General features: G+C 50.5%; 2 protein-coding genes across 5 annotated transcripts in view; both read left to right on the top strand.

The window, feature by feature from the left end:
- P4HA1 (prolyl 4-hydroxylase subunit alpha 1) overlaps positions 1–8,055 on the top strand; it is a 29,396-nt gene extending 21,341 nt beyond the window's left edge. For 2 of the 4 annotated variants that reach the window (XM_059477582.1, XM_059477581.1), the window contains exons 10-15: positions 1,312–1,411; positions 2,462–2,515; positions 3,569–3,634; positions 4,045–4,113; positions 4,773–4,869; positions 5,403–8,055. In XM_059477582.1, coding sequence (XP_059333565.1) covers positions 1,312–1,411; positions 2,462–2,515; positions 3,569–3,634; positions 4,045–4,113; positions 4,773–4,869; positions 5,403–5,473 — 457 coding nt within the window. In that variant the 3' untranslated portion in view covers positions 5,474–8,055. Of the gene's footprint in view, positions 1–1,311; positions 1,412–2,347; positions 2,402–2,461; positions 2,516–3,568; positions 3,635–4,044; positions 4,114–4,772; positions 4,870–5,402 lie in introns of all 4 variants that reach the window. The other 2 variants (XM_059477580.1, XM_059477579.1) reach the window with 1 other exon arrangement.
- A 4,701-nt stretch (positions 8,056–12,756) lies between these two features.
- Positions 12,757–22,539, top strand: PLA2G12B (phospholipase A2 group XIIB). Its single transcript, XM_059476964.1, has 4 exons — positions 12,757–13,013; positions 18,342–18,418; positions 19,555–19,720; positions 22,352–22,539. Exons 1-4 carry the CDS (start codon positions 12,779–12,781, stop codon positions 22,468–22,470), a joined length of 597 nt encoding a protein of 198 aa, XP_059332947.1. The 5' UTR covers positions 12,757–12,778; the 3' UTR covers positions 22,471–22,539.
- Positions 22,540–24,211: the final 1,672 nt, after the last annotated feature.

The following is a 24,211-nucleotide window of genomic DNA, read 5'->3' as shown; positions in this document are numbered from 1 at the left end:
GGCATGGCTGCTTCTGGGGATTTTTGTTTGGTGAATGCTTCATATCCATGTCTTAGCATTCTTCTGCCACCTGAAATCAAAGCAGGTTGTGCTGTAACACCTCCTGGTACTAACAAGTGGGCCTAGGGATATGTTTGTGCATGTCTGTCCTAAGAAATCAGATTTCTTTTATCTCATAGTTCATTTGTCATTCAAAAAAATGCTCGTAGAGATTCTGTAACCTGTGTCAGTGCCTTGTGTCATGTGTCATGCTACTGTTCCTCCCAGGCAAAGTATTTGGGGATTTATGGTTTTTTTAATGCAAGTCAATATAAAAACTTAATTTAGTATAGATGTGAAGGTTGATTTGAGTAAAAATACATGGATGCTGCTGATAGTTTCCTTCTGGGCTCTGGGCACAGGGATTTCTGTCCAGCAGGAAGCACTGCTGAGCACAAAAGCTGAGTCAACTGCTAGAAAAAAAGGTAGAAATACCTATTTCCGTTTTCCTGCTAAAAAAAAGGGGGGGGGGGAAAAAACAAGCCCCAAATCACCAATATTATCACCCATATTAGTGCAGGGGGCTGCCAGGTAAAATGAAGGTGCAGTGACTGGCATGGGATGAGTCAGATGAGCAGCTGTGGAAAAAGTCTAATACACAGTAGGAGGCAAACATTCTGAAAGATGCCTTTGGAACTGAGGCTGACCTTCCACATAAAAAATAAAATAAATGGCAGGTTAGTTTGGGTTCCCCCTCTTTAAAAATCGTGTACCTGAAGCATGTGCTAAATACCAGAGTTATAATGGGCTGTTCTGACAGCAATTGTTCCATTTAATGCATTATTTGGTTGTTTTCCGAATGGTCTTTAGTAGCTCTGCAGGGGGAACTGATGAGAAAGGGCAGCTCTCAGAGAGCTGGCCTGGAGGTGTGGGATGTGGGGGAGCTGAATTCCAGCTGCACAGACAGAAACAGTAGCTCACCTGCTCCTGTCCCAAACCTTGCTTCAAAATGCATCACCCCAGGGGCTGAATGAGCTGTTGGGAGCGGGGAAAGAGCAAAACTGTGTGTGCCTGGTTTAAAAATCATCTTGAAGCACTGTTTGTGACACTTCCTTGAGCCCAGTGGGGGAATTCAGGCCCTTGGTTACAGAGCTCCCTTAAACCCCTGCTGGAATTGGTCTTTCTAAGAAATGCATTCATTAAATTCAGAGGGTTTTAACACCCTGGAAATACTTGTGGTCATGCCACCAAATCCTTGAGAAGTCCTAAAAAGCAATTTCCCATTCCAAGTGCCTGCAAGTGTTGGTGCTGTCACTAACTGTCCCCCCCCAGCGCGTGGCTCTCGGGCTACGAGAGCCCGGTGGTGTCCCGCATCAACACCAGGATCCAGGACCTCACAGGGCTGGATGTCTCCACTGCAGAGGAGCTGCAGGTAAGGGGTAGCTTGGGCTTGGGGCTGGGTGCCAGCACCATTTCTTGTGCTTGCTCACATGAGGTGGCCACAAAAACTCATTTATTTACAGAAGGGGAGAAAACGCTGTCTTTGCAGAGCAGCTGTTCAGTGTGGAATGGCTTTTTGGGCTAGAAGGAAACAGTGATAACTGAGTAACTGATATATAACAACAGTGATAACTGATAACTGAAACTCTGGATGTGTAGTTCCTTTTTAGGAACTACTTCCTTTTATTTAGTCCAATAAACTGAGTTTCATGGTCACAGGGTCAAACTTTGCTGCTGTTGGAGGCACTTAAAAGTTTAACTCAGTGTCTGGTGTCCCTGGGATGTGGGAAACACTGGCTGGATGTGTAACTTGAGTAAAGTGCAATTTAGAAGTGCTTCTGTTTATTTGCTTGAGGCCTTTAAATGAGCAGCTGCCTCCCTGACTGTGAGCAGAGCACGAGTACCTAGAAAGCAGGACACCCACAAAGTACTTCTGGAATGTGCTGTGCTCCTTGCCACTCTGTCAAGGTTCCTGGTGATAAAATGGCCAAGGATCTGGGGGAAAATTTGTTATTTTTTATAACCAATTGGTAAGAAGGACAGGGAACCCTCTTTATTGACACAGCCAAATTCAGGTCAAAAAGTGGTTTCAACATGATGATGTAAAAGCACTGTGACACCATTTTGGAGAGAGGCTGAAAAGTTTTCTGTAGAAGAAAAATGCTTTTCTGCCCTGGGAAGCACCAGATTCTTACCTGGAGCATCCTGCAGTGTCACTCTTGGATGTGCTCCTGCTGCTGACAGAGGCTTGACATTTCCTGGGGCTTGGTGTATAAATTTCATCTCTGCAAAGGCTGTAGCTGACAGCCAAACTCTTGCCTGGCTAAAGACTGATTTACTAGATCCTCTGCTTCTCCTCCCACTGTAGGTAGCCAACTACGGCGTAGGAGGCCAGTATGAGCCTCATTTTGATTTTGGAAGGGTAAGTCCTGCTTTGTCTTCACTCTTTCTTCTTCACTAGTGCTGTGTTTCTCTTTTTCAGGTGGCAAATTATGGAGTGGGAGGACAATATGAGCCCCACTTTGACTTTGCACGGGCAAGTAAAGAGCTGGAGGAGAGCTAGACCTGGTGAAGCCTGGGCCTCTGGGCTGGGCCACACTCTCTGTTCTTCCATGTCTATTAAATTTTGTAGCTCTTCCACTTTGCTAATCCATGTCCGTGGAGAAAGCCCTCTAAACCACCAGCTGGAGGTTGCTGCCTGTAAGCTGAGTGCCAGCAGTCTCCTGACAACTGGAACTGGGAATTAAGGACTCACTGTCCTTAATTTTTAAATTGGATTTGAATTCCCCACCTGTTTTATTCCATCTTAAATTGCAGACTGCTGAAATTCAGTTGGTTATTTACTGGGCATAATTCTGTGTGGTTTAACCCCTTCAGATTAACCTTAACCCTGCCAGTTCCAGCCACCAGTTCTGCATCAGGATCTCTGCTCTGTAAGCACCTGCTCCAAGGCATTGCAAGTGATTAACATGTTTTGTTTGGAAACACTGGGGCTGTTTCCAGGAGTAACAATTGCTGGAATTTCAGTGCACACAAAGTGTGGTCACAGGGGGTGGGTTTAGAAACAGAGGTATGACAGAAGTTGGTATCAAAACTCATCAAAATGTGGTTCATTCTTGTAAGTGGAGTGCTGGACACTCCTTAGTTACCTGGTTTGTCACTGAGGCTTCCTCCCTGCTTCCCAGCTGGAATCCAGAGTGGAGTGTGGCAGGGAGGTCTCGCAGCTGACCCTGGGACTGAGAGCTGCCCTGGCTGCTGCCAAGGACAAGGGGGATGAGTGTAATTAAATAATTCAGTTTGCTGTGAGGAGGATTTATAGCCTCAGCCTCAGACAGCACAGTTGTTGTTACCCATTAGAAATCTGGGCTTAATGCCCTCCCTCCCTGTCCTATAGAAATTCAAAGTGCCTGGTTTATTTAAATTGATAGATTCACTCCTGTTGCATTCCTCCCCTCCTTCCAAATCGAGGGGTTGGATTAATTCTTCTGCATGAGTCTGTTCTGTGCTCTGGCTCAGCAGCTGTGTGTCATTGGCTGCTCTCAGCAACCAAAAAGAAATGCTGATGGAATCTGCCTGCTTTTGTTCACAGAAAGATGAGCCAGATGCCTTTAAAGAATTGGGAACAGGCAACAGAATTGCTACTTGGTTGTTTTATGTAAGTGATACATTTCTGCCATCTGTCACTGTATATTCTGTACCATGGAATGATTTCATTCTGCTTTTCTTTCATTCTGTTTTACTGAAGGGACTTGCAGGTGAAGCAGCCTCTAACTTTGGGGTAGTACATATGGGAGGGTCTTCTTACCCAGACTTTGTGGTTCTTCCATGTGTCTTAAGGAGGATTTGAGCATTAGCTTAAGTTATTTGCCTTGTTTTTGTACCTGCATCAGTGTTACAGCATGTTCATTGCCTTAACACTCGAGTGGGAGGGACGAGGCTGGGACTGCACTGGAAACAGAGGGAGTTTGGCCTTCTTAAGAGATTTATGTCAAAATTAAACTTCACTTTCACTAAAAAGTGAGATTTTATCAGCCTGAACTCACCTGTCCTTCCCCACCTGTTCAGATGAGTGATGTGTCAGCAGGGGGAGCCACGGTCTTCCCTGAAGTGGGAGCCAGCGTTTGGCCGAGAAAGGTGAGCAGGATTCATCCAGCAGATAAATCCACTCCTCCCCACTACCCACACAGAGCAGAGCTTGAAAATGAACCTTTAAAATAACTGTTAGCACCTCTGTGCTGTCAGAACAGTGCTGTGATTTTCCATAAGTGCAGCAACTGGAGCTGTGCTGGTGATTCAAAGGTCCCTGATATTCCATGTGTGGATACAAATGCAAAACACTTAAATACTCCAAAACACATCTTGAAAATACTCAAACCTGTGAGTTGACTTAGTCTTGAGGCATCTGTAGGAAATTCTCCTGTCAGTTTTTTCCTTCAACCAAGGTTTGCCTTTGCTGGCCTGCTGCTCGGCTTTAGTAAATAATCTTGGCTTTCTTAAACTGGTCAGGAATGAAACTGGTTTAGGATTTAAAAGAAAAAACGAAAAGCCAAGTATACAAATATACAGTAAGTCAAAGGAGACTTTTTCTTAAGAATAAGAATATGGAAAAGAGCCTTCAGTTTAAAAGGAGGCTCTGAAACACAAATGCACTTACCTTTGCCTTAGTGCGTGTGGTACAGAGCACAGGGCTGAGTGTCCCTGCCATTCCCAGGGTACAGCTGTGTTCTGGTACAATCTCTGGTGTGTGATTGTGTGATACAGAGCACAAGGCTGAGTGTCCCTGCCATTCCCAGGGTACAGCTGTGTTCTGGTACAATCTGTTCCCGAGTGGAGAAGGCGATTACAGCACGCGGCACGCAGCCTGCCCGGTGCTAGTGGGGAATAAATGGGGTGAGTACCTGCCTCTGACCTGAGTCTGGGCTCTGCTGGGGGGTGGCTTGGCTTTATTTTTCCTTTAGACTTCAGAAATTACATTCTTTGTAAAGAAATATTTATATTTAATTTACTTTATCTACCTCATATCTCTCTATATGTTAAATATATGCTATATAGTAGCATATTTCATTACATGTATAAAGGAAATTAATACTGTATCTATTTTAAGAGTTTTTGTAGCTATGTCTACTTTGAGTTTTCGTAGCTATGTCTACTTTAAGAGTTTTTGTAGCTTTGCAGCTATACTGGAAGGGTTTTTGGTTGGTTGGTTAATTTTATTAGACTAACTTCACAGATCTGTGCATGGCAGTGGGGTTGGAATGAGAGAGTCTTTTAAGGCCCCTTCCAACCCAAGCTGTTCTGTGATTAAAACCCTCTAGAAAATTAAGATAACCCTGTGCTTAACCAGAAGTTGGCCTAGAGCACGTTTAGTTCAGCAGAGGAGGAGCTGAGCAGTGCAGTGATGCAGTGCCTTTGTGTCTTTGCAGTCTCCAATAAGTGGCTCCACGAGCGGGGACAGGAGTTCCGCCGGCCGTGCACGTTATCGGAGCTGGAATGAGGCAGCCTGGGCTCCCAGCACTCAGGGGTGCAGCTGCACATTCCTGCCAGTTTACAACTGACTAACAAACACTCCACTACAGGTTCACCCCGCCCAGCTCAGCTGCGGACAGGACAAACGTGCTTTTGGTTCCCTCCAAATCCCCCCCAAGGTTTATCAACAGAAAATACCGAGGCTGACAAGTGTTACTGAAACAAAAAAAAAAGAACAAAATACACATAAATACAGATGAGGGCCACAACTTACAGTGGTGTTGTGTGTGGTGTTCCTGTCACCATCATCCCTCTGAGCAGTGTGGGCAGCCAGGGGTTGTCTGGAGTCCTCCTCACACCTGTCAGGCTTAGGGCAGGATCATTGCCTGGGAGGGCTCCCTTCTAAGGAATGCTGAATGAAACCCTTTGCTATTCCTCAATTCCCACACATTTGACTCTTTGCTTTCCTAGAGTGCCTGACCACTGCAGGCTTACTTTGCTGGAAAACAGGCTTATTAGCATGTTCTAATCTGGTTTTCCACTTCCACAAAAGCCCCACTTTTTAAACTTGTCTTCCTTCTCAGCCTGTGTGGAGAATTTGGCTCTGAATCTTGACCACATGAGCCAGCAGTTCCACAGGCAGAGTCAGAATGCTTCCCCAGTGTCAGAACAGCCTGGGAACACCCACAGCCCATCTCCCCTCCTCTTCTGCAATGTTTGTCCACAAGAACAAATGCTGCTTTTGTTCTGTCCTGGCAGCCAGCTCTTCCCTCTGCTCCTTGGGCAGTGGGGATGGGGATGTTCCCACCTTCATTAATCAAAATTGTCGTGCCTTAGGACACTGGAATTTCAAATTGGTTCTGAGACTTCAGGTGCTGAGGTAACACAGAGTCCTCACAGAATGCTCCCTGCCCTTGTCTTCCTCCCAGCTCTCAAGGTTTCAGGAGAAACCCTCAGCCTATTTATAGTCCTGAACCTTTTTTAGCTGCAGGCTCACTTTTCTGAACCCTTTCCCTTCCACAGGAGGATTTTTAGCAAAATATCCAAATATCTCACTAGCATGAGGACAGAAATCAAAGGAAGCTGCACCTGCCTTTACCTAAACAGTCCAATTTTCTGGATGATGATGATTTTACTGATTTAGGGGTCAAGCCTGAAGTCTTTACCAAGGGAAAAATTCCAATTTTGGTTAATTGGATTTTCTGCCTCAATAAAATCTTGACAGTTGAGCCAAAACATACAAAACCTATTGTTAAATGTGCTAGAAATACCTCTGGATTACTGGGAATGCAGTTTAAGGTACTATAGTTGGAGGAACTGCATACTTTCAGAAGACACTTTAAAAGGTCTTTGCTGGAAAATATTTGTTAAATTTCTACTGAGCCTGGTAGCAGTGGGACCCACAGATCTGCCCCTCCTTAGCCCTGTACCTTCCTGAACTTTGGAACTTTGCCTGGCTTTTGGCAGCTGGAAAACAAGGTCCATCCATAAAGTGAGAACACAAAGTCTGCACAGTCCCACCTCACATCTGCACTGCTCATTCACCAAGAGCAGGAGCTGATCTAAATAAATTCACCCCAGAACTGCTTTAGCAGAGCTAATCTTTGAGCACCAAATTGTAATAATTTAAAAGACCCCAAACCCATAAGATTTGTGCCTACCTGAGTTTTCTCACCGTTTTATCTATCTCTCTTCCTACCCATGGTTCTCTCTTTTCTCTTTCCCATCTCTTAGTTTATTAAGCTCCAAAAAGATAACCATGGCTGCAGGTACCTCCCACCACATCCCTGCAGGTGAAGGGGGACAATGAACAAGGGGAGCAGTTGGGAATTCTGCCTTTGGGGCATCCAGAAATGCTTGTAGAGAGGTCAGTTCTACCTAGTAAAGGAGCACAAAACAAAATCCCTGTATTGCCATCAGGAACTGGTGTGGAAAACACCTGGTTTGCTCTTGCTGTCCCATTTCTGTTCAGCAGTCACCAAAGCATGAAAAAAAACAGAATTGGAGAATTTTGCTCAGCAGTTCCCTCCCTCGCCTCAGTACCAGTGAGTACTCCAGTGTTAAACAGCATCAGTCTCAGGCACTGCTTGGGGAGTACAAATGTTCTGCTGCACGACTTTTAAAGCAGTGAATCACTCACAGATAATTCTTCAGGAAAGAATTTTCTACTTTTGACAATAGAAAATTTTACTTGGTTAAAGAAAAAAAATAACCTCTCAAAATTAAATCTCCAGTCTGCTGGGACACATCAGGAATGTTCCAGATTGTGACAACAGGGTTGGCTTAGATTTTTAAACTGCAGACAATCTCTGTTTCCTCTCCCTCCACTGCAGTGGTGTCCATGCCTCCAACGCTGACTGTGTAAGGGATTACACTGGTGCTGCTGCTTCTGCCTTATCCCATCATTTCTCAGAGGGCTTTTGGATCCCCAGTGTGGCTCCTGTGTGAATCTAGTTTTGTATTAAACATGATTGAAAACTGTCTGGGCTCACAGTGACTGACAACTGCCTTACTGTTACATTTTTTTGTAATAAAATTTTTAATGTAAAAAAAAAAGTGAACAGGCTTAAAATAAAAGCCACTGCCATTAGCAGTGAGAAATCCTCCACATCCAACTGTCCTCCTATGTGGCTGCTATAAATCTGATCACACAGAGTTTTATCACCAGAGTTTTATCACCATTTGTGGAAACCAAGCTCCTCTGTTTCCCTTCACCATCCCACTGGGCAGGTGCAAGAGCTGCTCCTACCCCAAATTCCTGTTCTACACTAAACTTTGTGTCTCCACTGGGAACACACAGCACTAAAGGGCTGCAAGAGGGCAGGACAGATAAAGCTGGGCTGAAAGCAGGGTCACCTGCTGAGGGGTGGCAAATCTATTTTGTGATGCCAGAATGTCAAACAACCACTTACCCTGGAATGGTTCTAGGGAGGGGAAGAAAGCACCACAGACTCCAACAACACAATGAACTCACGTGTGGGAGGGTCAGGCTGGCCTCTTCATGACCTAAACCTCTGGGGTCTGTACAGTACAGCCATCCCTGGGCTTCACCCTGCAGAGCAGTGGAGCTTGTGTTTCATTCCCATCATCAGGAACCTGCAAAAAGCACAGCAGGGGCTGCTGAGAGCCCTGGATCCTTTTCCTGTGGGATAGAGCTGTGTGTTGCCCATAGAGCTCTTGGCTTGCAGGTAGGGAGGGCACTGCCCCAGCACAGCTGATGTGAGCGCACACTTGCAATAAGCCTGAAGAGCAGCAGCACTGTTTGATTTTGGAAGGGTGATGGGGCTCCATGCCCAGCCACCCTGAGCTGCTGCCCTGCCCCTGCCAGGACAGGCCTGGAGGAAGGGAAGGCTCTGGATCAGCCCTGTCCCACCCCAGCCAGTGACTTCCCACCATCCCAGCTGGGGCCCTGGGGCTCTTGTGGCAAAGCTGCAGCTGAAGGGTGACCATGGGGTCACCAGCATGGGAGGAGCCCAGCAAGGGCAAGGAGCCCAGCAGCTGCAGCTGAACAGGCAGGGTAAGGTCAGAGATGGGGAGAAAGGCCTGTCAGTGTCACAGGGCAGGACAAGATGAAGAGAAGGGAAAGGGTGTGACAGGATCATAGAATCCCAGAATGGTTTGGGTTGGAAGGTACATAAAACTCATCTGATTCCACTCCCTGCCACTGGGAGGGATGCCTTCCACTATCCCAGGACTTGTCTAACCTAGCCTTGGACAGTTCCAGGGACAAGGGACACAGTTTTTCTGGGCAGCCTCCTCAGGGCCTCACCACCCTCACAATGCAGAATTTTTTCCCAATGTCCCCATCTATCTCTGCCCTCTGTCAGTTTGATGCCCTTCTCCCTTGTCCTGTCACTCCAGCCCTTCTCCAGCTCTCCTGGAGCCCCTTTAGGCACTGGAAGGGGCTCTGAGATCTCCACGGTTTTCTCTTTTCTAGGTTGAACAATCCCATCTCTCCCAGCAGAGCTGCTCCATCCCTCTGCCCATGCTGGTGCCTCCCCTGGGCTCTGCAGCAGCTCCAGGTCCCTCCTGTGCTGGGGCAGCTCTGCAGGTGGGGTCTCACCTGAGCCCAGGGGCAGAATCCTCCCTGCAGCTGGGGGAAGGCAGCACCAGGGACCTGCCCAGCGCCTCCCGGCGAGGCTGGACCTGCCCACACACCCGAGCTCGGCCCCGTTCGGGAGGGGGTCTCGAACCACGCACCCACCCTCTCCGGGCTGCCGGACTCTGACCCGGCTCCGGGCACTCGGGGATTTCACCATCGGCCCGCAGCTCTCCTCCTGTCATCAGTGACTCATCTGGGCTTTGGAGCGGCCACGATCAGCCACTAACCTGAGCCACCAGCTGCTCTTCCCCCTGCTAAACACCCACCAGCAGCTCCCGGTGGAAAAGGAGCTCGGTCCCTCTATCCCATGTGCCCCCAGCAGAGTGGCACGGGCAGGAGCCTGGCACAGCCAGACGTGCAGGGAAGGAGGAATGCAGCACAGGAGCTGCAGCTCGGCTCCTAATGCGGAGCCAAGAGGGCTTTTCCAGCTGCACCTGGGATGGGGCTCACTGTCACAGGGACACGGGGACAGGGCGGGTGCAGTCCCCTCTCCCTCGCAGTGTCCCGGGAGCGCTGCCGGGAGCCCGCAGGGTCCCTCCAGGGAGCGCTGACTCACCGCGGCCCGGCCGCTCTATATTTGAGCGTTACGGAGGCAGGAATGAATGCACGCAGGCAGGAGCTGCCTGCCCCGAGGTCAGCACCAGGCTCAGGAAGCAGCTGTCAGAGTTCACCAGCGTGGCCAAAAGCATCTGCGCCCCGTAAATCTTCAGAGAGAGAAAAGCTGGCGCAGGGAAGGGGTTTTTGTGACTGCAGTGGGTCCAAGGCAGGGCAGAGAACCGGCGGGGTCCCACTGTGCACATCCACAGCTCCTCGCTGCTGCAGCTGCCGAGCCACTCCCCGAGGGAACACTGGAGGTCACTTTTACCCAATCCTACATTTTTCCTGCTCTTCAGATCTTGCAGTCGGGGTGCAACCGAGATATTTGCAGCTGGATTGAAAAGCTCTCAGGAGATTGGCTCGGGGAGGGAAGGAAGGAAGCAGAAGGAAGGAGAGTGGCTCATCCCCGGGGCAGGGCAAAGGGGCTGCCACGTTTTGGAAAAGCAGTTAAAGTGCTTTTTACTCATCAACCTTTGCTTCAGGACCAGTGACTAACAGGAAAGTTTCTGACTCTTTACTCAGGCTCTGCCCTCTGCCAGCTGCTCCCTCCCCGCCCTGCTCAGCTTTCCCAATTCCAATTGATTTTGCAAGCAGCCTGGGTGCTCCAGAGCCACCAGCTCCAGGCTGCATGCCCTGCTCATGCCACATTCCCTGTGCTTTGCCTCCTCTGCAGTCCTGCCAGCATTTTTCCCTCTCTCTTCGCCTTCAGCAGCACATGGATCAGTCAGCAGGGACCAAGAGATGACAAAGAAAGCTGTGTTCTGGAACTGCCTCCAGAACAACCTTAAAAGGCTCTGCATAAAAGCAGGACACCAGGCACAGACACGCAGAGGCTCTTACACATTTCCAAGCTGGTCCCCAACAGCTGGTTTGCTCTTTTTTACATTAATTTCTGCCAGGCTGCGGGCAAAGGCTGGGAGCAGTGGGACTGTGAACTGGAGTGTCAGGCAGGGCAGGGACTGAACCAGCAGAGACACCAAAGGCTCCACTCACTGCAGGACACAGCCTGGGACTCTTGGATCCAGTGTGCCCTGCCCTGGGGCTGTGACAACAAATTCCAGGGGCCATTTGCACCCACAACTGACAGAGAAGTCCCCAGCATGGTCTGAACAGCAGGAGCAGCCCAAGCTCTCCAGTGCCCCTGCAGGGAAGGCCTCACTTCCCCAGCACCCCCTCTGCCACGTGCCAGGGATGACACAGATGTCACAAAAGGCTTACTCAAGGCAGGGATTTGCTGATTCCCAGCTGCCCTTTCCCAGTGTTCTCTGCATCTGGGTTTATCTCCCCAAAGGCAAAGCTGGTCTGAGGTTCTCCTGGGAGCTCTGCACTCCTAAATGCCCCTCACCCAAAAGTCAGCCCTGGCAGCCATGGGGCTCAGAACAGGTGGGACAAGCAGGCAGCAGCTGCCTCTGGCTCCACATCATTGCAAGGCAGAGGCACTAACCAGCTTGTGTTCTCCCTTCCCCACTTCTCTGACTTACCTGTCTGAGAAACCAAGACTTGGCTGTGGCTCCTCCTCCTTATACTGTGTCTGGAGCTCATCACCCAGGGCCATGTGCAGAGACACAGGCAGTGCCGTGGAGCTCTGGCCCTTCAGAATCAGCAATGCAGCAAGGCAAAACCTGCTGCAAAACAAGAAAATGCCAGAATTTGCATTTGTGTTTGAAATGCCTGCAGCCCAGCTCCTTCTGAGAGGCAGTGCTGTGCTGGGGCACATCTGAATAGCTTTCTAAGAGCAGCCAGAACCTTCCCACACCATTTCCCTTCTCTATTTTTTTGTGAGTGGTTTGCTTTATCTTTTGCTGGTTTTGTTCATTTGGTTGCTTTTTTTTTTTAATGAGCAGCTTAGGACCCTCCACCAGCTGAGCAGGCCCCTGGGTCCTGGCAGGGCCGTCCCACCCCAGAGCCAGGAGCTGCAGCTGCCCCACAGCCCATTCCCTGGCTCAGGTCTCAGTGCCACCCTTTCCTCCTGGTCACAACCTTTACTGGTTTAATTTACCTTACACAGGAGCTGTAACAACCAGCCCTATAACATCAAAGGCAGTACTCACCTGCCACACTGATCCTGGAACTGAGGTGATGCCAAGGAATGCCCTGAGTGTAGTGTTTGTCCCAAACTTCTCCAAGCTGCTGGATCAACCCCTCGGAGGCTCTGTGGGCCCTTGAGATTTGCTGGGAGCAACACACCCAGTGGCCAGGCTGGGTGAAGCTCTCATCCCTCCCCTCTGTGTGCCCAGGAGGCCCGGGGAAAAAGGCAAGGGCTGCTCCTCAGCCTGCCTGAGCAGCAGAAATCTCGGACAGAGAGATATCCCCATGTCCCAGCAGGCCGGGGAGGGAGTGCAGCGCCCAGGGGGGACAGACCCCACTCAGGGCTGAGGGAGGGTCCCCCCGGGGAGCTGCAGCCATGGATAATGTGCGTGTCCCGGCGGGATTGTGCAAACCCCCAGCTCAGGGAGCTGAACCCGCTCCGTATCTCGGCGCTGCACTTTGCACCCCGGCTGCCGTGACCTCAGACCGACTCGCCGGGCAGGATTAAAGTCCAGCAGAGCGGTGCCGCTGCCTCCTGCCCGGAGCCGCTCATCCCGCCGCTGCTGCCCCTCTGCCCGCCCGGGGCTGGGGCTCACCGGCCCCGACATGCGGCTGCTGCTGGGGGCAGCGCTCCTGTGCCTCGGCCTGCGCCCGGGCCACGGCTCCGAGGAGGCAGCGCCCGACAGCCCCGGGCACCAGGACCCGCAGGCGGCGGCATCCTATTCCGACTGGGGCATCGACACCATCCGCGATGGCTTCGAAGCGGTCAACAGCTACTTCGACTCCTTCCTGGAACTGCTCGGGGGGAAAAACGGAGTCTGTCAGTACCGCTGCCGATATGGTGAGTGAACCGCACCGCTGCTGCCTCCTCTCTCCTCGCCCTTTCTCCTCTTTCCCTCTCCTTCCCTGCGGCCACGAGCGGCTCCTCCTACCCAGGAGCTGCCCCCGGCAGTGCTCGGGGTCACAGCTTCTGTGCCAGGGCCAGCACAGGGACAGCGAACCCCCTTCCCCGAGAGCAGCCAGCCCTGCAAGGCACCGCCATGGGCGCGCAGGACACCGGGGAGGATGCAGAGGGCACACAGGTACCAGGGCACACACACAGGTACCAGGGCACACAGGGCATACAGGTACCCGGGCACACAGGTACCAGGGCTGGCAGGGCACACACAGGTACCAGGGCACACACAGGTACCCGGGCACACACAGGTATCAGGGCACACACACAGGTACCCAGGCACACACACAGATACCCAGGCACACACAGATACCAAGGCACACACACGGGTACCAGGGCACACACACAGCTACCAGGGCACACACACAGGTACCCAGGCACACACAGATACCAGGACACACACAGGTACCCAGGCACACACAGATACCAGGACACACACAGATATCAGGACACACACAGATACCAGGGCACACACACAGGTACCTGGGCACACACACAGGTACCCAGGCACACACAGATACCCGGGCACACACACAGGTACCAGGGCACACACAGTACCCGCGCTGTCCCGCTGCCCGGAGCCTGGCACAGCCAGGGAGGGGAGGCTGAGCTAGCCGCCCTAATCTCAGCAACCTTCGGAGCGTCCTTATCCCGCAGCTGTGAGCTGGCCAGTGCCGCGGGCTGCAGGAGATAACAGCGGGACAAAGCACACGTCACCGTCACCAGGAGCAGCCTTTAGTGCCCGAGGCAGGAGGAGGCAGATCCTGCTTGCTTTGGACTGCACTTTTTGGTGGTTTACCAGAAAGGATTAGTTTGGTTTGTCCTGAGGGCAGGATGAAGGCCCCCAGGGGAAGGGCAGGGCAGGGGACAGAGCTGGGGTGCACAGAGCTGCAGTCTGTGGGGTGACGGGGCCATCACCAGGGCACCTGTGGGAAGGACATGCTTAGGAATCAGCCTGGAGTTTTCCCTGTATCCTTTCCTCAGCCTCCTACACCTGTCCCACAGCAGCCCCTTGTCCTGTCACCTCAGCCTGCCCAGCCCCAGCTGCTTGTCAGCCCCTTGCCCCACAGCTTCACCCCACACCCCAGTGACCACCTGGGAAAGATGCTCATGAGCACAGAGGGATTTCAGCCCTTCTCCTCCCCAGGGCACTGTTTTTCACAGACAGACTCAATGCTCTGAGGAGACCCCACTGACTCTGTCTCAGTCTGTCTGGATCCCATGGACCTCCTGCTCCTCCCAGGCCAGCAGCCAGGGCACTGGGACAAAGAGATGCTGCAGGGCTGGGACCTCAGCTCCCTGCCAGGGGAGGAGGTTAAATCAGTTTGAAAGTTGCTGGGTTTTGTTTTGTTTCATAAACAATGACACAGAACCATAGAACAGGCTGAGTTGGAAGGGACTCACCAGGATCATTGAGTCCAACTCCTGGCCCTGTGCAGGACACCCCAGGAGTCACACCCTGTGCCTGAAAACGTCCAGACACTCCTGGAGCTCTGGTAGCCATGGGACCACTTCTCTGATGAGCCTGGAAGTGCTTCCAGTGCTCAACCACCCTCTCTCTGGGTGAAAAACCTCTCCCCAACATCCATCCAATGTGTATATTTGTGTCCTGCCCCTCTTGCCAGCTCTGCTCCCAGGCCCCACACTGGGAACAAACAGGAATCTGCAAGCCAGGTACCCCAGCTCCACGGGATGGAGGGAGCCAGGTACCCCAGCCCATCACCACAGCCCCACAGGGGCCCTGCTCCCTCAGCCTAGGGGTCCCTCTGTTCTCTCTGCAGCAGCTCAGGAGGGCCATGTGTGTCCCCAGTGCCTGGAGGAGGTGACCCCCAGCCCCCCAGCAGCCAGGATGAGCCCCCCCAGGCAGCCTGTCCCACACTCATGTGTGTGACAACCTCCTGAAGGTCCCCACCATGCTCCAAACTCGGAGCAGAAAGGTCCTTGCCCTCCTTAGTGTAGAGACTGAAACCCCAGGCAGTGGCTGGGGCTGCAGTGTGCCTGAGGCAATGCTGATATTCAGAGCTGCTTTCAGTGAGCCTCAGGACTCAGCACATCCTGCAGGAGTTACTGCTTTGGGACACATCCAGAGGGCTCTCCCTGCCTGTCCTTGTGCAAAGCATCCCTAAAGAGCAGCACAGATCCCTGCTCACACCCCAGGAGCTCCCTGCATCTTACAGGAACAGTTTACCTGAAAGGAGAACTAAAACATTGCTAGCCCAGTTCTCACCCTCTGCTGAAGAGCCCATTAATCACGGCCTGAAGGAGAACACTGCTGAAATGCTGCCCAGTGGCTCCAAGGGGCTTGCTGGACCCTTCCAGGACCATTTGTCCTTGCTCATCTCTGGCACAGACATTCCAAACTGGAGAGGAGGGGATGCTGGGATGCCCCCAAGCCAGTGAGATCCTATCCTTGCTCAGAGGGATGAACACAAACCATCTTTGTGCTGAATCAGGGCCTGGTTGCCATGAAACAAAAATTATTCCTTCTACTTACTTTCATTTCAGCCAAGAGATACCAAAAATAGCTCATTTTGCCACAGTAAAGGTCAGGACTCACCTGTGATTGCCACATCTATCTCCAGCTGAGCACGTGGCTGTTCCAGCTGTAAGACTCCCCTGATTTTTCAGCAGCTACTGAGGTCTGAAAACAACCAACTTGATGGATGGCTCCCTTAAATCAGGACATTAGGGTTACACTAGCATTTACTGGCAAATCTCCTCCTGCTTACAAAGCCTCACTGGGCATCTCAGGGGAAACAAAGAGCCTGAGCTGGGAGTGAAGCCCTTGTAGCTTCCTCCTGGCCAGGCAAGACTTTAGTGCTCTGCTCAACACTTGGTCCTGAAGGGCTTCAGAGGAGGGGGCACATCCAAGCTGTGGGAAAAGAGCCCCCAAAGCCAGGCCCTGTCCAACAGGGATGGATGTGTGCAGGCACCTCTGTTCTCTCCAACAGGGATGGATGTGTGCAGGCACCTCTGTTCTCTCCAACAGGGATGGATGTGTGCAGGCACCTCTGTTCTGTCCAACAGGGATGGATGTGTGCAGGCACCTCTGTCCTACAGGGATGGATGTGTGCAGGCACCTCTGCCCAAAGCCTGCCTGCCTGCTTGGGGCACACAAACAACAATGGACCACCCAACAGTGCAAGGAGCCCTGAGACCATCCATTCACCCAAAAATACACTCAGCTCCCCCAGCCAGTGTCCCAGCACTGCAGTGCCTGAACCCCCTGCATTGCCAGCAGCTGCTCCAGCCAGCTGGCTGCTTTCCAGCCTCTTGGAACAACAACAGCAGCCTGGGGGCATTAAAATGCATCAGGGAAACTCAACTTCAGTTCTGGGGCTGTGCCAACAAGGCAGTGGCCTGAAATCTGTCTTCTTGTCTGTAAGGATGGGCAAGCAATAAATGATAACAGGAGCACTGAGTCAGTGCTTGTAGGGAGGCAGGAATACCTGATATTCCTGTTCTGCTTTTGCTTTCCTGTTACCTACTAAACAAGATGTGGGAGAGAGGTTAATTGTGGTGCCTTGGACTTGACCTAGCTGAGAAACAGTACAAAGGGGCACTTTATAAGTTTTAAAGCTCTGTTTTGCAGAGGGGAGTGGACAGGTTTCCTACAAGGGCTTATCCTGAAGGCAGTTTGATGTTTTGTGGATCAGCACAATCCTTATTTATGTGAGGGTTTTTTTCCTCAAACAGCTTTCTAGAAGCTATTATAATATTTCTATTACAATAGCTGTGACTTCAGCTGAATCGAAGCTCTGGAAACACAGCTATTTTCGGCTGGGAACTGGATAATGCAGGTGGAACTGGATAACTGGGTGATCTTAAAGGTCCCATCCTAGCCAAGCCATTCTTTGATCTCCACATCCCAAAAAGTCTCACTCCTACTCAGACTTGCCATCTTATCCCATTCACTGTCAGTGTGCTGCAGGAACAGCACACTGTTCCTGTTTTTTACAACCAATTATTTCTTATATTATTTTTACATTATTTTACATTTTTTACATTATTTTACAACCAATATTACAAGCAAGTCACTCAAATTTGACTCCATCCTGCAAAACCCACAGCGGATTTTGAACTTTCCTCTGCCTCCTGCATCAGTTCAGGAACATTTGAATTCTGAGTCCCAGTTCTCACCCCCTTCCAAAAAACCATCAAGGCTCTTCTGGAAGGGGAAAATTGCCTGTTGGCATCTCCCAGCTAGACAGCATTTCAGTTTGTTATTTATTTGTAGCAAATCTGTTATTTAAGCAAAACAGCTCTGGCAAAGTTTAATTGAGAGGTGCTGGGAACACTCCCACATGAGTTCCCCTGAGGCTTTTGGCTGAAAGGCCTTCCCAAGGGCACAGCAGATTTATCTAATTCAGCCACAGATTTATGGCTGAATTAACCACTGGCATTTCAGGTACCTGAACAGAAAATTGGGGAAAGTGTTTTAAATAATTCCTGGTGCTGACAAGAAGCAAGAAGTGGAAATGGAGTTTAAAAGAACCCAACCCTGCCTTGAAGGGCTGAATTAGATCCATTCTATGTCTGTATAAATTCTCTAGCCCTGCTCAGGGAAGCAGAAAGTTAACCCTTGATGTGACTGGCTTCAAGGCCCAGCTCACATGAGTTTTTGTTGGAGCATTCCCACAGTTTGTGTTTTCCCAGAGCAGGGACAGCACCAGGGAATGGCTGAAGCTCTGTCAGGCCAGGGTTAGGTTGGATATCAGGAAAGGGTTTTTCCTCCAGAGGGTGGTTGGGCACTGAACAGGTTGCCCTACAAAAATGAGATTAAATGCTGCTGGAAGGTACTGCTAGAGCTGGCTGTGAGCTGGACTCCTCCTGCATTGGGTAAATAATTATCCACAGAGGGAGTTTTTGCTCCTTTGTGCATATTAAGAAGCAGAGTGAGGAAGGTGCAGAGATTAAATGAACAGAAATGATTTGCAAAACATGGCAGTGCATCACCATGGGCAGAGAATGGACCCAGACCTGCTCAGAGCAAGATCAGACATGCAAGGTCTGGCACAGTCTGGGGACATCCACAGCACACCAACAGTCCATGAATGAACTGAGGACAGAAGGAAATCCCCTTGCTGAGCCAGCAGTGTAAGCAGCAGTGTCTGGGGATGCAGACCAAAGGGCATTGCCTGTCACTCCTTGCTTTTTGCACCAGCCTTGGGAAGATGAGCTTTCCTAACCCTTGTCCTGTCTTTTCTTTCCCAGGGAAGGCTCCCATGGCACGGCCTCACTACAAACCCCAGGAACCCAACGGCTGTAGCTCCCATTTTCTGGGGCTCAAGGTACCTGAAAGTGTTTGTGCTGTCCCACCCAGCAAGCCCACAGGCTGCAGCTCTCCAGTACATCGGCAGCTCATCGTTCTGGGCAAGGAGAAGGCTGGGCTGGGCTGGGCTGGGCAGCTGGGTGACAATGACCTATGTGCACACAGCAACACCTGAGTACATCCTCCACACCTGCCCCCCCACCTCTTCCCACACTTTCTGCCTCTGCCAAGCACTGAATGAAACCCAGAGGCTTTAATAGTGCACCTGCTCGTTATCTTAAAGACAATTAATGAACATATTGGAATCACCAGGAAAAGCCTTCCCAGGGGACTCTCAGAGCAGGGATTCCTATTTAGCTCATGCATTATTGCTGCCCATGGAGTCTGCAGCAATTAGGCAGATTCCTGCTCTGACAACCCCTCTCTTTGCAGCCCATTTTTCATGTTAGGTTTAATTCCTGAAACTATTTTGCTGCAAGCCTTGTGGGCATTTCTGTGGTGCCATCTCTGTACCCAGGCAATCACGAGTGCAATGAAGGAACAATTCATCTCCTAAATTTTACATGAGGAAGGGCAAAAAGAGGAATAATTCATAACAAGCTAACAAGTCCAGTCTCTCCAGGAGACAGGTCTTCTGCCCCATCACCCCCAGGGTCATTAGCTAAGCTTACAGGGAGCAGAACTCCCCTGACCATGCTGTGTTTGTCCTTGGCCTCAAGTGCAACTCTGAGAAATAAGGCATTAAAATATTTATGGCACGTTTATTAGGCAAAAAGCAGGACCTTGTCAGGTTGTGGGAAAAAGAGGAAAAGAGAAAAGAGGCCTTTACCACTGTTGGCAAGGACATGGAGCTCTCTGACAAATGCAAACCAGAAAATGGTCATGGAGGGGCTGTTTTCCACCTCCCTGGGATACAGAGATGAGAAGAGAATGTGATGTAGCCTGCACTGGCCTGCACCACTGACACCACTGGGCTGCTCCCTCACCCTCCCTTCTTTAGATGGTGAGGGAGCAGCACACATCCTTCCTGCTGCCCTGGCTCTCAGGAACTGCTTCTGGAACAGGAGCCAGCTGGGCTCTGCAGCACCTCACCCTCACAGCTGTGTGAGCCTGAGGCCAGGAGCCAACCAAGGGACACCCTTTTCTCTTTCCCAGCTAGACTTGGGCATCCCTGCCATGACCAAGTGCTGTAACCAGCTGGATGTTTGCTATGACACCTGTGGGGCCAACAAGTACCGCTGCGACGCCAAGTTCCGCTGGTGCCTGCACTCCATCTGCTCCGACCTCAAACGCAGCCTGGGCTTCGTCTCCAAGGTGCAAGGTAGGGTCCTGCCCCTCATCCCCTGGCCAGGGAGCCTTTCCTTGCCAGAACTCTGCAGTGGGGAGCAGCATCTCTGTGCTGCACTTGTCACAGGTGGGTGAGAACACAGAGATCTGCCCCCTCTGCCACACACCTCTGTCCCAAGGCTGGAGATCTATGGTTATTTGCATGTAGAAAACATTACAATGTGTGAAAAAACAACAAACAACCCTGGAAGTAACTGGGTGCACTCCCAAACAATTCAAACATGGGCAGGAATCCTGTCAGGGGAGGGAATGCTGTGAGAGAGAGTAGGGTTAGGAGTAGTATTGTGTTCAGTGATGGGATTTTGGTCCATGCAGTTATTAGGGTTTATGGCTTTAGGACTTTGTGTTTAGGGTGAGGAAAACGGTTGCAGTTATTATGGTGTATAGGTAGAAGTTGAGGAGGGTGAGTTTAGGGTTGTAGATGATAATGATTGCTATTCAGCCTAGGTGGGAGATGGAAGAAAAGGCTAGGATTTTTTGGATTTGTGTTTGGTTGAGTCCTATTCATCCTCCCAGGGCTGCTGAGATGATATATAGGATAGTTAGGAGTGTGGGGTTTCCACTTCCACTAACTTATCCAATTAGTTGGACGCACTCCCAAACAATTCAAACACCTTCATGGGATACCAAAATGCCTTCCAGGGCCAGTGAGGCACACACTGAAACCTGCACGTGGCCAAGGGCCAGCAAAACAGAGAGAGCCAAGGAAAGGGCTCTCAGGGATCTGGTCACAGGTAAGAGATGGTGATGGCACCAGGGACACACCAGACTGGGGGTGGCTGAGCCACTGCAGGCAGCTCTGGGTGGCTCAGGAGTGCTAACAAGCTCTAGGGATGTGCCAGCAGCTCAAGTGCCAGCCGTGCCACCCTGGCTTTCCCTAATTTAAAAAGCCTCAGCCTGCAGGTCTGAGAAGAGTTTTTTTGGTAACCTCTGCTGATGCCCTGCTCCAGGGTATCCTTAAATATGCATTTCTTGTCCAAAGTTGCAGCCTGCATAGGACACATGGGAAGCCTGCATGACACCAGTAGATGTCTGCAGATGGCTTCCTACCTGGTCACAAAAAAATGCATGGAAAGAGTGCCCAGACCAGCAAGAGAAATCAAAGACATGGACTGAGACAAAAGTGCTACAGGCTGAGCACAGCCAATCTTTCATGGTTACCCTTATCAACAGTTCCTCACGCAAGCCAGCTTCTTCCCATCTCTTCAGATTTTCCACTTTTTCATATGGTGCTTCTTGCTCTCTGCTTGCAGCAGCAAAGCAAGCCTAGATCCTGGGGAGTGAAGGTGGAGCAGAGCCCACACTCTGGGCTGAGCCAGGCAGGAGTAGATTCTTCCATCCCTCTGTGCTGGCTGCTGTAGGAGGCACAGGCAACACCAGTGAACTCTGAGCCACCCTCCCCCCACCTCGGGCTCTGCAGATCCTGTCCCCAGGGCTGCTCTGAGAGCTCCTGCCACAGCCCTCCTCCTCCTCCACAGCCATCCCAGCTCTTATCTGGCATCCAAAGCCTTGCTTTTCCCACTGACTCACCACAGCCTCTCCAGTGCCTGCCAGCTGAGCAGCCTCCTAGGGAACAGGAGCTCTGAGGGGTTTGGAGAGGCTGAGATAAGAGAAAACAGTCCCAAAGGCCAGGCATTCCCAACTCCATCATGCATACAACTATCAGTGTTGGTGCCAGTAAATAAACCCTAAAGATTTACTATTAACCTATCTATTTACTGACAAGCCCTTTCGGGGTTGTTTTTTGGGATGAGGAGAGGCTAGTCAGGCAGTCAGCTGCTCCAGCTGCTGTTGGATTTTTCATGCTGGCTGGCAGCTGGCATCATAACTCCCAAAAAAGCCCAGAAAGGTTGGTTAATAGTGGCTGTAGGCAAAACTCAGAGGAGAAGGAGTAATGTGGAGGTCTCCTGGGAAATCTGTTTGGTAAACAGTGCTGTTTGCAGAGCCCCAGATGATCCATCAACTAGCAGGGCCTGAAAGAGGTAATAAAGGAGGGGTTTAGGGGGGAGAGAAATGAGTGCCATCCTGGGGAGAAGATGTGGCCATGGGTCTCTTCACAGAGAGCAGCAGGCACAGTTTTTCCCAAGGATTTTTCCTGGGGAAGGCAGTGAGGAGCACAGAGAGAAGAAGAGAAAAAAATTCTTATCTCTATTTACTGTTCTTGTTGTTTTGTACATGTGGAATGTGTTATGGAGATTGTTTACCTAAAGTGATTTGTTAATTAGACACTGGTGAAGGCTGTTTTGATTCTTTGACCAATTGGATCTACGTGTGTTGTGACTGTCTTTAGTTTTTCTTTAGTATCTTTGTAGTATAGTATTTCTTTAATATAGTTTTAGTATAGTGTTAGTGTAATATAGTATAGCTTAATAAAGCAATTGTTCAGCTTTCTAAATCATGGAGTTAGAACACATTATTCCCTACATTGGAGTCATCCTGCCTTGATAAGAAGAGAGAAGGGAACCTCAGGATTTATAAAAATGCAGTTCTCGGAGAGAAAAGACAACAGCCCACACTTCCAAGGGCAAACCCCACAGAGCTCAGTGCAGGGCTGGGGTGCTGGGAGTTGCCTGTCCTTACCTGGCCACCCTGTCCCTCTCCACAGCCTGTGAATCCATGGCAGACACGGTGTTCAATGCAGTCTGGACCCTGGGCTGCCGGCCCTTCATGAACAGCCAGAGGAGCGCCTGCATTTGCAGCGAGGAGGAGCGCGATGAGCTGTGAGCAACAGCAGCCTGCCAGTGTCTGTGAGCCCCTCTGCAGCACAGAGACTCCTGCCAGCCTTGGGACGGGCACCTGAGCTGCTGCCAGAGCCCCTCTGCAGCACAGAGACTCCTGCCAGCTCCTGTCAGCCCTCGGGAGGGGCACCCAAGCCAAGGCACCCACAGCAGCCTCGAGGCAGGGCAGGGCAGGGCAGAGCCAGCCCATGGACAGAGGGCAGCCCCCCCATTGCTCCTTCCCAAGCCCACAGGATCCCATGCTAGTTCTCTCCAAGGCAAGCAGGATGCAGTGCTGCTTATAAACACAGGACTTACCTTGAATACCTGCTATCACCTCCCCCTACCCTGTAACTCTCCAATTTGCAGTGCAAGGCAGTAGGTTTCTGCAAGCCCTGTGAAACTCCCAGTGCATGGATATGCAATGCACATTTTTGCACCCCTGGTAGCAGACTGAAGAGGGGTAATTTGCTTTCAGTGCATTGCTCACACCCATCCCTGACGCTTTCCATCCTGTCATTACATGCCCTGACAACCCTGAATATTTAAATACTTGGTGGACCCTAAACTGATTTAGGACATCTGGAGATTTCTTAAGCATGAGTTAAGGAGAAGGGCTTGAGGTGTTTGTGGTACCAATTGATATTCAGGACCAAAGCTCAGCATTTATCAGATGAGAAATTACAGCCCTCTCCGCCAGTCTCAGGAGAGGAAGCCGCTTTTCTTCTGCCAGTGTCATCCACATATATTTAATTACTTTTCTCCTGTAGCATTTAACAAAGCTTTGCCCTCAGGATCCTTTTTCACACAAAATGGCTGGGAATACAACTCCATCTCTAGCACAAGCAAAACAGGAGTCTCACAGTGGACTTGGATGAGATATTCCCAATTCTGGAGCCTTATCTGTCAGGTGACAGGACTTATGTGCTACCTCTGTGGGGCTGCTATCAGCAGCCTCAGACATCATTCCTTCTAAAACGTGGTTAATGCCCCCATCTGTTATGGGGAGCTTTTGTTGCATGCAAAACCAGAATTTAAAGTGGTGCATGGCATTTTGCCTCCGCAGAACATTGGCAGGCAGCTTGCAGCTGGGTTTCTTGTTGGAAGGAAGTTGCTGCTAGGTGTGTGCATGCCATGCCACGTAAATATTTCAGTGGCTCCTGCAAACATATTTATGGTTATGTTCTTCCATCTGCCACAGAGAAGTTAAGGCTGCAAAAGGGTGATTTAACAAGAGTGGAAAGAGTCTGTCTTGGTTGCTTTTCTTCCAGTTTAAATGGGTTTAAAATGTATGCATGGAGGTATAAATTATTTAAGCCCTGTTCCTGTTCCTGCCAGTCATCTTTGCCTTACAGTGAACATCAAGGAGATGTTCAGCTGGCCCCAAATGGGCTGGAACAGCAAGAGCCCCCTGGTACCCAGACCAGGAAAATGGAAGTGACTGCATGGGGTGTACTGGGATGTTTTCCATCACAGAGGACTTCAACACTGCTCAGATGTAATGACAGCCTTTCCTAGCTGGGCTAATGCCACGGAAGAGAGAATTCTGCATTGCTGAGGTTCACTGCTCTGTCAGAGCATGAGGCTGGACAGACAACCTTGATTATCCAGCTAAGAAACACCTACTTTTGGCTAGGGATGGGAAGGAAACATTCCTCATTCCAGACACTGCCCAAACTTTGTATTTTGCTGGTGAAATAGTGCCTATGGCCAGTTTAAATGTGAACCTACTCCTATGATTAAATGAC

Source organism: Ammospiza nelsoni, chromosome 8 (assembly GCF_027579445.1).
Source record: "Ammospiza nelsoni isolate bAmmNel1 chromosome 8, bAmmNel1.pri, whole genome shotgun sequence".
Classification (NCBI taxonomy): Eukaryota; Metazoa; Chordata; class Aves; order Passeriformes; family Passerellidae; genus Ammospiza; species Ammospiza nelsoni.
This window is presented reverse-complemented; position numbering and strand designations above follow the sequence as displayed.